Source organism: Hemiscyllium ocellatum, chromosome 23 (assembly GCF_020745735.1).
Source record: "Hemiscyllium ocellatum isolate sHemOce1 chromosome 23, sHemOce1.pat.X.cur, whole genome shotgun sequence".
Lineage (NCBI taxonomy): Eukaryota > Metazoa > Chordata > Chondrichthyes > Orectolobiformes > Hemiscylliidae > Hemiscyllium > Hemiscyllium ocellatum.
Window position 1 is genome coordinate 51928356 of NC_083423.1, and position 14165 is coordinate 51942520.

Here is a 14165-nt window from a genome sequence, read left to right on the forward strand (position 1 = left end):
ATGATCATGGAAAGATGCAACAAAGTTATAAGACAAACACAAGAGGTGGAAGCCTATTCTGTATCTACGAAGTTAAGGCAAAAAAAAACTGATTGAGATTGACTTATTTATGCAGGTCTGAAAGAAAACCCCACTCAGTTTTAAAAAAGTATTAAGCTAATTGCTTTGCACTGGGGCTTGCAAAAAGAATCAAAAAGTAAGGAAATGCTAGGAATCTGTTTATGGAGCTGACCAGATCGACTAGTCTGGGTCCAATATAACTCACAGACAAATCCGAGGACAACAGAGATCTTGTTACCAGCTGCTTCCATGGGAATCTTTAAACAACAACTAAGATAATATTTACAAGCAACCTTTTATAAAACTAAGCCTCTGGCAGTCTACGCATTAATTAACAATGGATGTGCCTACCAACTGGTATAAATTGACACAGTCCATCAACTCTACCAGTCTGTCCATACGCTTTTCAGCAAGATATTCCATGCACAGTGCAGGTGAAGTGTTGGAAGTAGAAGTCAGTACGGATCTAGGTCACTCCATCACTTATTTCAGTAAATGCATTCGCAGTCTATGGCAATGAAGAGAGATGTTCTGGTTTTGTGTTCAGTCACCGTTTCTCTCACATGATATGGGTCGATATCAAAACGAAATGTCTGTGCAAGTCAATAGATTTACCCTGCAAGGGCTACATCAGAAATCTGTATGTTACACCCCTCCACACTTCTGCAATTCACTGCTTTGTATTCTCATCACATTTGCCAATCTGCATCTTTAATATGCCACTTTTATGCAGGAGCCAGAGTTGGAGGAACTCCTCTGGCATGGCATGGTAGCCTGAAAAAGGCATCACATTGTCATAGTAGTGGTGGCTAATTATCCTCCCTTGCAGGTCCATTGAAAATGGCCAAAATCCATAAAGGGTCACATCTTCACAGAGGCCCAAGGCAACACTGACAAGGAATAGGCCAGTGGACAAGCGCTTGGCATGGATTCCCTTGCCCTTCCAGAACTTCTCAACATTGCGCAAAAAATCCGGATTGGCAAAGAGTATGGTTTGGTTGGCACTGAAGTCAGACAATGTGTAGTAGGTACGGAAGGAAGGATCTGTCCCTGTTTTCATGGAAAAGGCAGGCATGTAAATATAGCTATGGCCATACACCTTCATGCTTTCCACAAAGGATTTCCTGGACCACAGAAGGTTCTGGAATCTGGAAGAAAACAAAAGAAAAATTGAATCTTCGCTGTTATCTGTCAAATTTTGACATAAATTCTCTTAAACTTTTAATCTTACAAATAGCAATGAATGGCACTCAACATTTCACACTTGGTAGAACACCTATTTATTGCATCATGGATTACCCAGCTTTATTGTTTCCAGATATTCCATTGAAAATTTGGAACAGTTCAATGCAGTGAGCTACTGATCTGACCTTTCACCTCTGGGTTTGGCATTGCACTAGGATGAAGATTTCCTACCTCACTATCTAACTGCAACGTTAGTAATGGCATTTAAAAAGGCATTTCATAATTCTCATTCAGTATGTATACTATTGAGCAGCCCGCAGGAAAAATGATCCATCTGGGGCTAACTAAGAGGCTAAGGATAGTGCTAAATTAAAAGGATGGGATTGTCGCACTGCCAAGGCGATTAGCAAGGCCTGAGAAAGCAGCAACTTGATCGAATGAGATATTAGAAAGGGACTAACCAGCAACAAGCATTGAAGCAAGTGGTTGTCATTTCTACAAGTATCTTAGACAGACAGGAGCAGTGAAAGTAAGTGTGGGTCCCGCTAGGGCTGGGGCCAAGACAAATTTTCATAGGCAACCATCATGTGACTATGTCAAATATAAATCGTATCCCAACCCACAATCCCCCCCACCCTGACCTCGGGCCTGTCTGTAGCCTGTGACACTACGTGCATTCCCATCAATGCCTCCCTATTGTCATCCAGCTAGATGAGGTTGCGCCCATATGCTTTCTATCCTTATCTATTTATGGTCAGGAAAACACTTGCAAAGGCTTCTCTTCCTGTTCCCATGCCATTACCTCCGCTAACCCTTTGACCTCCACTGATTTCTCATCGCTTACAGCTTCTCAGTGGCAACATCTAACAGCACAGTGTTAGTTCAGGCATATGCCACAGTGACCCAGCTGTACATCACCATCACCTCTCAAGACTCCTCCACCGATGTTAAATTTACAGGCTGCTTATTTGACATCAAATATTGAGTGAACAGATATACCCTTCAGCTACTCACTGGGAAGGTTGATGCTATTGTTTTTAGGTTCCACTCCAAACTTTGTTCCTTGGCTTTAAAATGCCATCGCTCTCCCTGGCAACAGTCTGAGATTAAACATCTATTCACAGCCTTAGTGTCATAGTTGATTCCAGAATGAGATTCTGACCTCAACTTGTGCCACGTTGAGACTGTCTTTTTCCATTTCTGTAAGGTTACCCAATCTCACCCAGTGAGGGGAAGGTCAGGACAGACTCCCGGCCACGGGGTGAGGGTCCAGCACAGACTCCCGGCCTCAGGGGTGAGGGTCCAGCCTTGGGGTGAGGGCCCAGCATGGACTCCCGGCCTCGGGGTGAGGGCCCAACGCGGACCCCTGGCCTTGGGGTGAGGCCCAGTGCTGACACCAGCCTCGGCGTGAGGGCCCAGCCTCGGGGTGAGGGCCCAGCCTCGGGGTGAGGGACCAGCCTCGGGGTGAGGGACCAGCCTCGGGGTGAGGGACCAGCCTCGGGATGAGGGACCAGCCTCGGGGTGAGGGACCAGCCTCGGGGTGAGGGACCAGCCTCGGGGTGAGGGCCCAGCCTCGGGGTGAGGGCCCAGCCTCGGGGTGAGGGACCAGCCTCGGGGTGAGGGACCAGCCTCGGGATGAGGGCCCAGCCTCGGGGTGAGGGACCAGCCTCGGGGTGAGGGCCCAGCCTCGGGGTGAGGGACCAGCCTCGGGGTGAGGGACCAGCCTCGGGATGAGGGCCCAGCCTCGGGGTGAGGGACCAGCCTCGGGGTGAGGGCCCAGCCTCGGGGTGAGGGACCAGCCTCGGGGTGAGGGACCAGCCTCGGGGTGAGGGCCCAGCGCAGACTCATCTGCTCCATCTGCTTTTATATACCTTTTCCTCTTTCTCTGCTTTAGACAGGCTGTAATGCTTTTTAACCTTTTTTTTCTAAGTCCCCATAAATGGACTTTGTAAATTTCTCACATGTATCCCTGTACTTGAGTATGTGGGACAATAAAACCCAATTCTAATCTTGTATCAGCTCATCTGTTGCTGAAACTCTCAAATGTGCCTTCGTTTCATTCAGACCAGACTGTTCCTTGAAGCTGCTGGTCAGTCTCCCAAATGTGTTTTCTGTGTAAATTGGAATTAATTAAAATCTTAATTCTAAAATGGTCATCCATTTTCAAATCCCCCCATAACCTTGCCTCCTATTCTCCCCATATCTTTATAATCTTCTCTACACAACAACCCTCTGCATTCATTTGATTCTGGTCTCTGGTACATCTCCAAGTTTAATTTGTCTTTGAGTTCATTCACAGGATGAAGCTGTCACTGGCTAGGCCAGCACTTTATTGCCCAGAGGACAGTTAGAGTCAACCATAGTGTTGTGGGTCTGGAGTCACATAAGGGCAAGACCTGGTAAGGATAGGCAGGAGGCTGGAAGAGCACAGCAAGCCAGGCAGCACCATGAGGTGGAGAAGTCGATGTTTGGGGTGTAACCCTTCCTCAGGAATGGGTGTGGGTGTAAGGGGAGCTCAGATAAAGGGGTGGCGGGGCAGGGTGGTAAAGAGGACTCCAATTTCCAATGACCACCCTTCCCATCCCCCGACTCCATTCCAAGCCCCCTCCCCCTCCCAGCCACCAACCCTGGATTCACTCCTCCCATTGACCAACCAGGTCGTACCCTCTACCTGTCTTCACCTATCCCTTCACCACCCTGCCCCTTTATCTGCAGCTCCCCCTACACCCACCCCCAGTCCTGAAGAAGGGTCACACCCTCCTGATGCTGCCTGGCTTGCTGTGTTCTTCCAGTCTCTTGTTTGTCTACGTTGGATTCCAACATCTGCAGTTTTTTTGTCTCAGACCAGGTAAGGATGGCAGTTTCGTTCCCAAAAGGGCATTAGTGAACCAAAAGGTTTTCTCCAACAATTGGCAACAGATTCACAGTCATCATTAGAGTCTTAATTCCATATTTTTCATTGATTCAAATTCCACCATCTGCTGTGGCAGGATTTGGTCCCGGATGCCTGGAACATTGCCAAGATGTCTGAATTAATAGTCCAGTGATTATACCACGAGGCCATCGCTTTCCCTTTGCAGTATTGGGTTGCCTCGGCTCCACGTTTTGCAATTCCCTCTCTAACCCTCCATCGTTTGGACCCAAGATGGTGTCGGAGTAGGATGCCCCAGCCGGAACTCATCTGCTCCATCCATTCCTTTACTTTGTTCTCTCCCTTTTTGTCTCTGTCTTATTCCTATTATTCAGTGAAGCATAAACAGCAGCCAGCGCCCCAGAGCAGAGAGGGGACAGTAGGCGTGGAGCGGAGAGGGACAGTGGCCTGGAGCGGAGATAGGACTGTGGCCTGGAGCACAGAGGGACAGTGGCCTGGAGCAGAGAGGGGATAGTGACTAGAGGCCTGGAGCGGAGAGAGGACAGTGGCCCGGAGCGAAGAGGGAACGGTGGTCTGGAGCAGAGAGGGCACAGCACCTGGAGCAGAGAGGTCACAGTGGCCTGGAGCAGAGAGGGGACAGCGGCCTGGAGCAGAGAGGGGACAGTGGCCTGGAGTGGAGAGGGGACAGTGGCCTGGAGCCAAGATTGTCACTGGTTAGGGACAGTGGAATCTGGACAAACTATGTGGAAGCCCTCGTGGAAAGATCATAATGTCAACCTTTTACACTTTATTTCTTATTTTCCAAACTTATACCATGTCCACCTGTAATATACTGTGACTTTTTTCTTTATTTTCTCTATTTTTTGTACCCAAGTAATTTCTACCTCAGATGATGCCATGTGTTGGCGACATTGTACACTTTTCACTGTCTTCCTATTCTTTTGTAACTTGGTACACATGACAATAAACTAATTCTAACATTGTTTCAAGACACCTTAAAACCTAGCTTTCTAACCAAGCTTTAAGAAATCTAAACTAATATCTCCTGTGTTGGCTCCTTGTCATTTGTTTCCTGTGAAGTACCTCGGATACTTTTTACAACCTTAAAGGTGCTATGTACTAATGAGTTATTGTTGTTGTAACCAGGAAATTATGAAATGCCTTCACAGTAGAAAGTACAAAAATCTACCAGTAATAGTGGATGGGTCTAAGAGAGGGAAGGACTTAGAAATAGTTAATATTAGTAAAGAAAAAGTTTTGGAGAAATTAACTGGACTAAAATTCAGCAAATTCCCTGCATCAAACAGCCCATATCTGAAGGTTCTAAAAGAGGTAGTTGCAGATATAATGGATGCATTCCTCAAATTCTGGAATGGTCCCAGCAGATTGGAAGTTAACAAATGCTTTACCACTTTTTTGAGAAAGGAGACAGAGACAGCAGGGAACGACAGACCAGCTTGTCCAATTATCAGTCACTAAAGACAAGGCTTCTTTTTAATTCACAGGTAAGGGCATCATTGGCTAGGCCAGCATTTAGTGCCCATCCCACAGGGCAGTTAAGAGTCAACCCACATTGCAATAGGTCTGAAGTCACATATAGTCCAGCCCAAGTAAGGATTTTCCTTCCCTAAAGGATTAATAAATCAGCTGGACTTTTTCTCCTGTAAACTTGCAATGGATTCACGGTCATCATTAGACTCTTAATTCCAGATTTTCACCCAACTCAAATTCCACCATCTGCTGTGGTAGGATTTGAACCCAGGTCCCCAGACCATCAGCTGGAACTCTGGATCAACAAGGAGAAAGTGGGGACTGCAGATGCTGGAGACCAGAGTTGAAAAATGTGGTGCTGGAAAAGCACAGCAGGCCAGGCAGCATCCGAGGAGCAGGAGAATCGATGTTTCAGGCATAAGGCCTTCTTCAGGATTCCTTATACCTGAAACATCGATTCTCCTGCTCCTCGGATGCTGCCTGGCCTGCTGTGTTTTTCTAGCACCACATTTTTCAACTCTGGATCAACAGCCCTGTAATGACACCACTCAGCCATCACCTCCCCCTTTAATTTGTTTTAAAAAAAGGGGGAGTAGTGAATTAAGAAAATTCTAATATGATTTGACAGAGTGAATACGAAAAGGAAATTATGGCTGACAGATCTATTGTAATGTTTGAAGATTTAGCAAGCATATTGGATAAGAGGAATCTTTAGAGGCTGCATAAATACTCGTATCATGTATTATTTCTAGGACTGACCTTTTAGTCAAAATATAGTGGGTCTTCCATGAAAAGCATTTTGGAACAATTAAAACCCACCCCTCTCCTATTGCTATCATGGATTAGCAAGGACAGAGACTGTCCTTGCTGTTCCTGCTCCAAAATAAGTGCTGAAAGAGCCAAAGTTACACACACAGAGACACGAGGAGCTGACTAGTTACCATCAATGGTGTGCTATTCTGTACTTCTATCAAGCAGGGGTAAATTTGTGGTAAATAACAAGAATCTGTGTGACCATAAATGAGACTCCAGGATGGTATGTTGCCTCCTTGGTGCTAGGATCAAGGGTGTCTCTGAAAGGTTACATGACAGTCTGAAATGGAGATTCTAGTCAACAACCAGTGATTGTGGTACACATTGGTACCAAAGATGTAAGTTAAAACAAAAGGATGAGGTCCTGAAAGCTGAACGTTGGGGGTTAGGAAGTAGGTTGAAATAGGGCCTCAAAGATAATGATCTCAGAATTATTACCACTGCAACGTGCTGGTCTGTGTAGACACAGCAGGATCTATTGGATGTACACGTGTGGTGCAATGGGGGAGTGATTCCTGCAACACGAGGACATGTTCTGGGTGAGGTGGGACCGGTACTAACTGGGCAGGACTAGGATTACCCTAGGTGTGTATTTGTTAGTGTGACTGGGGAAGGTTGAAACTGAATTAGCAAGAGAATGTGAAGCTAAGCAGGGTGCAAGGAATGAATAACCAGGACAGCAATAGAAGTAGGAAGAGTATAATATGAAAACATGGTAACCAATAGCAAGAGGCAAATGTAAAGGTAATATGGCTAAAATAGCAAAAAGCCAAGCCTCAAGGCTTTGTATCTTTAAACACAAAGTATTCAGATTAAGGTCGATGAACTGCTCTGCAAATGGAGGAAAATAAATATGATCTCATAGTCATTATGGAAACATGGCTACAAGGACATCAAAGCTAGGAACCTAACCACCTTTGGGATATTTGATCTTGCAGAAAGACAGGAGGGAAGGAGAAAGTGGTGGGGTAGCACTGTTAGTAAGAGATGAATTGAGGACAGCTATGAGAGATGATCTAGGCTTGCCTGCACAGAGAGATGTAGGGGCAGAGTCCTTGCATATAATTAAAACTGAGAGATGGATAGATTCTTAATGAGGAGGGGAAACAAGAGTCATGAGGAAAGTGGGCATGAAGAATATCGGATTAGCCACGACCCTATGGAGTGGCAGAGCAGGCCTGAGAGGCCAAATGGCCTACCGCTGTTCCTATTTCTTATGATTATGGTCTGATGGTGGGACCAAGCAAACTCAGTAATTCAAAGGATCTTGGAAGAGGGTTGAAAAGTTGATGTCTCACTTATTGATTGAGCCAAATGGGTTTTGAATGAGTTTTTTTTTATATTCTCCGTTATTATTCTGTTGCTCATGTTGATGATTGGAAAATTCAAAGACAATGGATTGGGTTTTCTAATTTCTGTAGTTATCAGTCTCAGCGACTCTCCCTGTCAACGTGATTCTATCATGAAGATCTAGCTTGCAATTCCTGCCTCCCATCTAATCTATGTCAAGGTGTGGCACCACGATGCTCGATGGAGGTCAAAATATTCTCAGTCCCAATCATGTCATCTTTCACCTAACCTCTGAATCCCACACACACAACATACATCCCTACATTGTGACACTGTCAACATTTTTGCCTGCACAGCATAGAAAGAGATCCTTCAGCCCATCATATCCACACTGGTAATCAAATGCCTGTTAACTCCAATCCCATTTTCAAGCACTTGACGGAAAGCCTTGTATGCTAAGGCACTTCAAGTGACCATCTAATACTTCTTAAATGTGTTAAGAGTTCATTGATAAAGTGACCAGGAAGGTTGACGAGGGCAGGGCAGTAGACATAGTCAATATGGATTTCAGTAAAGCCTTTGATAAAGTTCCACATAGGAGGCTGCTCTGGAAGGTTAGATTGTGTGGAATCCAGAGGGAGCTGGCAAATTGCATATAAAATTGGCTTGATGGTAGGAAGCAGAGTGTAATAGTGGAAGGGTATGAGAGCTCTTGCAAGTCAAATCAAAGTAGGAGTTTCATGGTGAATGGTAGAGCCTTAAGGAGTGTAGTGGAACAGAGGGAGCTTGGACTTCAGATTCATGGTTCTCTGAAAGTAGAGTCACAGATAGACAGGGCAGTGAAGAAGGCTTATGGCACACTAACCTTCATCAGTCAGAGCATTGAGTATAGAGATTGGGAAGTTATATTGCAATTATACAGGACATTGGTGAGGCCCCACTTGGAGGATTGTATTCACTTTTGGTCACCTTGCTACAGGAAGGATGTTATTAAACTGGAAAGAATGCAGTAGAAATTTACAGGGATGGTGCCTGGACTCAATGGTCTGAGTTATAGGGATAGGTTGAACAAGCTAGGGATTTTTTCTTCAGAGCATAGGAGACTGAGGAGGGATCTTATAGAAGTGTATAAGATCATGAGATTAAAAATCACACAACATCAGGTTATAGTCCAACAGGTTTATTTGGAACACTAGCTTTTGGAGCGCTGCTCCTTCATCAGGTGGCTGTGACAACAGATAATGGATACAGCACATGCAGTCTATTTCCCAGGTTTGGGGAATTGAGGACTAGACCGCATCAGTTTAAGGTTAGGGGGGAAAGAATAAAAGGGAACATGAGGGGCAATTTGTTTTTACACAGATGGTAGTATGCACGTGGAATAAGCTGCCAGTAGAAGTGGTTGAGATGGGTACATTAACAACATTTAAAAGGCATTTGGACAAATACATGGATAGGAAAGATTTAGAAGGATATGGGCCAAGTGCAGGGAAATGGAGTTAGAGTGGATGGACATTCTGGTCAGCATGGACCAGTTTGGGCTAAAGGGCCTGCCTCTGTGCTGTGACTTTATGACTCTAAACGTTATGACTGGGAGGAGCTGGTGTTGGACTGGGGTGTATAAGGTTAAAACTCACAACACCTGGTTATAGTCCAACAGGTTAATTACTAGCTTTCAAAGCGCTGCTCCTTCATCAGGTGGTTGTGCAGCAGGACCATAAATTCTGTGTCTTATGGACCTGCTCCACAACCACCTGATGAAGGAGCAGCGCTCTGAAAGCTAGTGCTTCCAAATAAACCTGTTGGGACTATAACCTGGTGTTGTGTGATTTTTAACTCTAAATGTTTTAACAGTTCTTGCCTCTTAGGCAGTGAATTCCAGGTACCCCAGACCCCATCCCGGATCCTCTGGATGAAAGACAATCTTCTTAAATCCCCTCTAAATCAGTTCAAGGGCAATCAGATGGGCAGGAAATGCCAGTCTATGCCAATGCCCTGTGGAAGAATTTTAAAAATCAGTAAATTAGCGCATGTGTATGTTCTGGAATGAACTGATCAAATCACACATCAATTAAAAGCTTCTTAACCCAAGGAGTTGTTCTTTAAAATCAGCACAGAAATTTAGAAAGATAGAATTTTGACATTTTTCATGGGACAATTTGCAGCAATTCTGCACATGAAGGTTAGTTGAGGACAGGTTTAACACAAAGGCTGGAGAATCGGCCATTGAACCTGGCGGGGGGCTTCTCTAAAAGACCACGTTAGCCTACCTAAAGTCTTTGAGGATTGGTAAAAGATTTGTGACAGATGATGAAGGAAAGAAATATTCAGGACTGTGTAAATCCACCACCATCTGTTCTTTTTCTTCAAACAAGAACCTTCTTCGCAATTGAATCATTCAGCTTAGATTAAAAATCACACAACACCAGGATATAGTCCAACAGGTTTAATTGGAAGCACACTAGCTTTCGGAGCAACGCTCCTTCATCAGGTGGTTGTGGAGGACACAATTGTAAGACACAGAATTTATAGCAAAAGTTTACAGTGTGATGTAACTGAAATTAAACATTTAAAAATACCTTGATTGTCTGTTGAGCCTTTCATCTGTTCGAATACCACGATAGTTTCACTTCTTTCATGTGCAAATCACAAAACCTTTTTATATGAAGTTGCATTCTCAGGTTAGCTGTAACAATGGGTGATAGCTAGACAATATGGGCTCTGGCCCCAAACGTCGAATTTCCTGTTCCTTGGATGCTGCCTAACCTGCTGTGCTTTAACCAGCAACACATTTTCAGCTCAATATGTTGAAGGTGTTAGCCCCCTGTGTTCTCTGTCTATGCCATGATGTTTAGATTGATTCTAATTCTAGAAGTGAGATAACATAGTTTTACATAAATTCATGCAGTTTTTGAGCAAAGTACACTGTAAATCTGTAAGTACAAATTCACCCCACGAAATATATGTGTGCATGTGGGTCTTTGTCTGTTTGTGTGTCAGATACGCACACAGACACTCACACACACCCTTACAGACACACACACTCACACAGGCATCCTCTCAGAGACTTAGACCACTCTACACTCCCTGATGAAGGGCTTATGCCCAAAACGTCGAATTTCCTATTCCTTGGATGCAGCCTAACCTGCTGTGCTTTAACCAGCAACACATTTTCAACTACACACATATACACTCTCTCTCACAGACACTCACAACCCCCCACCCCAGACACACACACACACACTCTCACACTCACATATGCATCCCCTCACAGACTTAAGACACTCTGCACTCACTACACATACATGTACACTCTCTCTCACACTCACAACCCCCAACCCAGACAGACACACAGACAAAGACCCATATTTGCAGAGTTACATTGTATTTTGCTCAAAAACTGCATGAATTTGTGTGAAACTCTGTTATCTCACTTTTTAGATTAGAATCAATCTAAACATCATGGCATTGACAGAGAACACAGTGGGCTAATGTCTTCAACATATTGTCTAGCTATCATCCATTGTTACAGCTAACCTGAAAATGCAACTTTATAAAAAAGATTTTGTGATTTACACATGAAAGAAGTGAAACTATCGTGGTATTCGAACAGATGAAAGACTCAACAAACAATCAAGGTATTTTTCAATGTATAATTTCAGTTACATCACACTGTAAACTTTTGCTATAAATTCTGTGTCTTACAATTGTGTCCTCCACAATCACCTGATGAAGGAGCGTTGCTCCGAAAGCTAGTGTGTTTCCAATTAAACCTGTTGGACTATAACCTGGTGTTGTGTGATTTTTAACTTTGTACACCCCAGTCCAACACCGGCATCTCCAAATCAGTTGAGAAGATGATTCTTTCACTAATAAAGTGCACCGAGTAACTTGAGAATTACCACTGTCTTCAGTTCATTTCCTTAAAAACATTCAAATTCAATTGAGACACAAAAAAAGTCTGTTTCTCGAATTTCAGCACTTCAATGGCACTTCTATATGTTCATGACAAGCAGGCGTGACAGTCAATCAGCAGCCCAGCGTATCCCTCTCCAGACTCCCATTGTCTGACCAAAATGTTAATGAGCATTGTGTGAACTTTGCAAACTCACAAAGGCTGCTGAAAAGCACCCAGCCACACATAAACGTGACAGGCAACTCTGTAAAGGACAGGCTATGTGAACCGCCACAGATTTCAGACCTCTAGGGTGAGTACAGAAACGATGCTTATGCATTCAGTGTCATCATGCTGTGTGCCAGTGAGTAATGCAGCCATAGCATTTCCCAATGTGAGGTCTGTCAGAACAGGCTTCTATTCATTCACTTCTTTAGTCATTCTAAGGGCATCAATGGCCAGGACAATTATTTCATATCCTTTTCATTCACTTATGCAACTGAACCAGCATTTATTGTCCATCCCTAATTGCCCTTGAGAAGGTGGTGGTGAGCTGCCTTCTTTAACTGCTACAGTCCATGTAGGTGGACCCACAATGGCCTTAGGGAAGGGATTTTAGGGTTAAACTCAGCGACAGTGAAGGAACGGTGACATATTTCCAAGTCAGCATGGTGAGTAACTTGGAGGGGAACTTGCAGGGAGTGGTAATCCCATATATCTGATGCCCTTGTTCTTCGAGATGATCATAGGTTTGGAAGACACACACTGCTGCTACTGAGTGGTGGTGGTGGAGTGACTGGATGCTTGTGGATATAGTACCAATCAAGTGGGCTGCTTTGTCCTGGATGACATCAAGATTTTTGAGTGTTGTTGGAGCTGCACCCATCCAGGCAAGTGGGGAGTAATCCATCTCACTCCTGACTTGTGCCTTGCAGATGGCAGACAGAGCTGAAAATGTGTTGCTGGTTAAAGCACAGCAGGTCAGGCAGCATGGGGAGTCAGGAGGTGAGCCACTTGCCACAGTATTCCAAGCCTCTGACCTGCTCTTGTAGCCACTGTGTTTACATGGCAAGTACAGTTGAGTTTGTTGGTCTACATTGGAGTGGTGCTGGAAAAGTTAAGCAGGTCAGGCAGCATCCGAGGAGCAGGAAAATCATTGTTTTGGGCAAAAGCCTGAAACGTCAATTTTCCTGCTCCTTGAATGCTGCCTGACCTGCTGTGCTTTTCCAACACCACTCCAATCGAGACTCTGACCTCTAGCATTTGCAGTCCTTACTTTCGCCCAGTTGAGTTTGTGGTCAATGGTCACACCCAAGGTGTTAACAGTGGGGCATTCAGTCATTGTAACACCATTGAATGTCAGGCGTTAGTGGTTAGATTGTTTCTTATTGGAGATGATCATTGCCTGGCATTTGTGTGGCATGAATGTTACTTGCCACTTGTCAGCCCAAGCCTGGATATTGTCCAGATCTTGATACATTTGAACATGGACTGCTTCAGCATCTGAGGGGTCATGAATGGTGCTGAATTTTGTACAATCAGCGCACATCCCCACTTCTGACCTTATGATGGAGGGAAGGTCATTGATGAAGCAGCTGAAGATGGTTGTGCCTAGGACATTACCTTGAGGAACTCCTGTAGAAATGTCCTGAAGCTGAGATGGCTTACCTCCAACAACCCTAACCATTTGCCAGGTATGACTCCAACCAGGGGAGAGCTTTCCCCCGATACCCACTGATCCAGTTTGGCTCGGGCCACACCAGGTTAAATGCAGCCTTGGTGTCAAGAGCTGTCACTCTCACCTCACCTCAAGCATTCAGCTCTTTTGTCCATGTTTGGACTAAGGCTGTAATGAGGCCAGAAGCTGTGTGGCTTGACAGCATTACTGATGACACTTTCCATCACTTTACTGATGATAGAGAGTAAACTGACGGAGTGGCAATTGGCTGGTTAGGATTTGCTACAGGACATCCCTGGGCAAATTTCCACATTGTTGGGTAGATGCCAGTGTTGTAACTGTACTGGAACAGCTTGGCTCGGGAGTGGCCAGTTTTGGAGCACAAGTCTTCAGTACCATTGTCGGGATGTTGTCATCACGGCCTGTAGCCTTTGCAGAGTCCTCAACCATTTCTTGATATCATGTGGAGTGAATCAAATTGGCTGGAGACTGGCATCTGTGATGCTGGGGACCACTGGAGGATCCCGAGATGGATCATTCACTCGACAATTCTGGCTGAAGATTGCTGCGAATGCTTTAGCCTTATCTTTTACACTGATGTGCTGGGCTCTTCCATCAGTGAGGATGGGAATGTTTGCGGAGCGTCTTCCTCCAATGAGCTGTTTAATTGACCACCATCACTCATGATTGGATGTGGCAGGACTGCAGAGCTTAGGTCTGATCCGTTGGTTGTGGGATCACTTGCCATTTATGCCATTTGGTAGTCCTGTTAGGTAATTTCACCATATTAATGCATCATTTTTCGGAAGGCGTGGTGCTGTTCCTGGCATGCCCTTCTGCACTCTCCATTGAAGCAGGGTTGATCTCCTGGCTTGATGGTA

The 14165-nt window shown here is 44.9% G+C and overlaps 1 protein-coding gene across 1 annotated transcript in view; it reads right to left on the reverse strand.

The window, feature by feature from the left end:
• Positions 1 to 497: 497 nt before the first annotated feature.
• The window catches only part of st8sia1 (ST8 alpha-N-acetyl-neuraminide alpha-2,8-sialyltransferase 1), an 82810-nt gene continuing 69142 nt past the window's right edge, over positions 498 to 14165 (reverse strand). Inside the window, exon 5 of the mRNA XM_060843246.1 lies at positions 498 to 1208. Coding sequence (XP_060699229.1) covers positions 731 to 1208 — 478 coding nt within the window. The 3' untranslated portion in view covers positions 498 to 730. The remainder of the gene's footprint in view (positions 1209 to 14165) is intronic.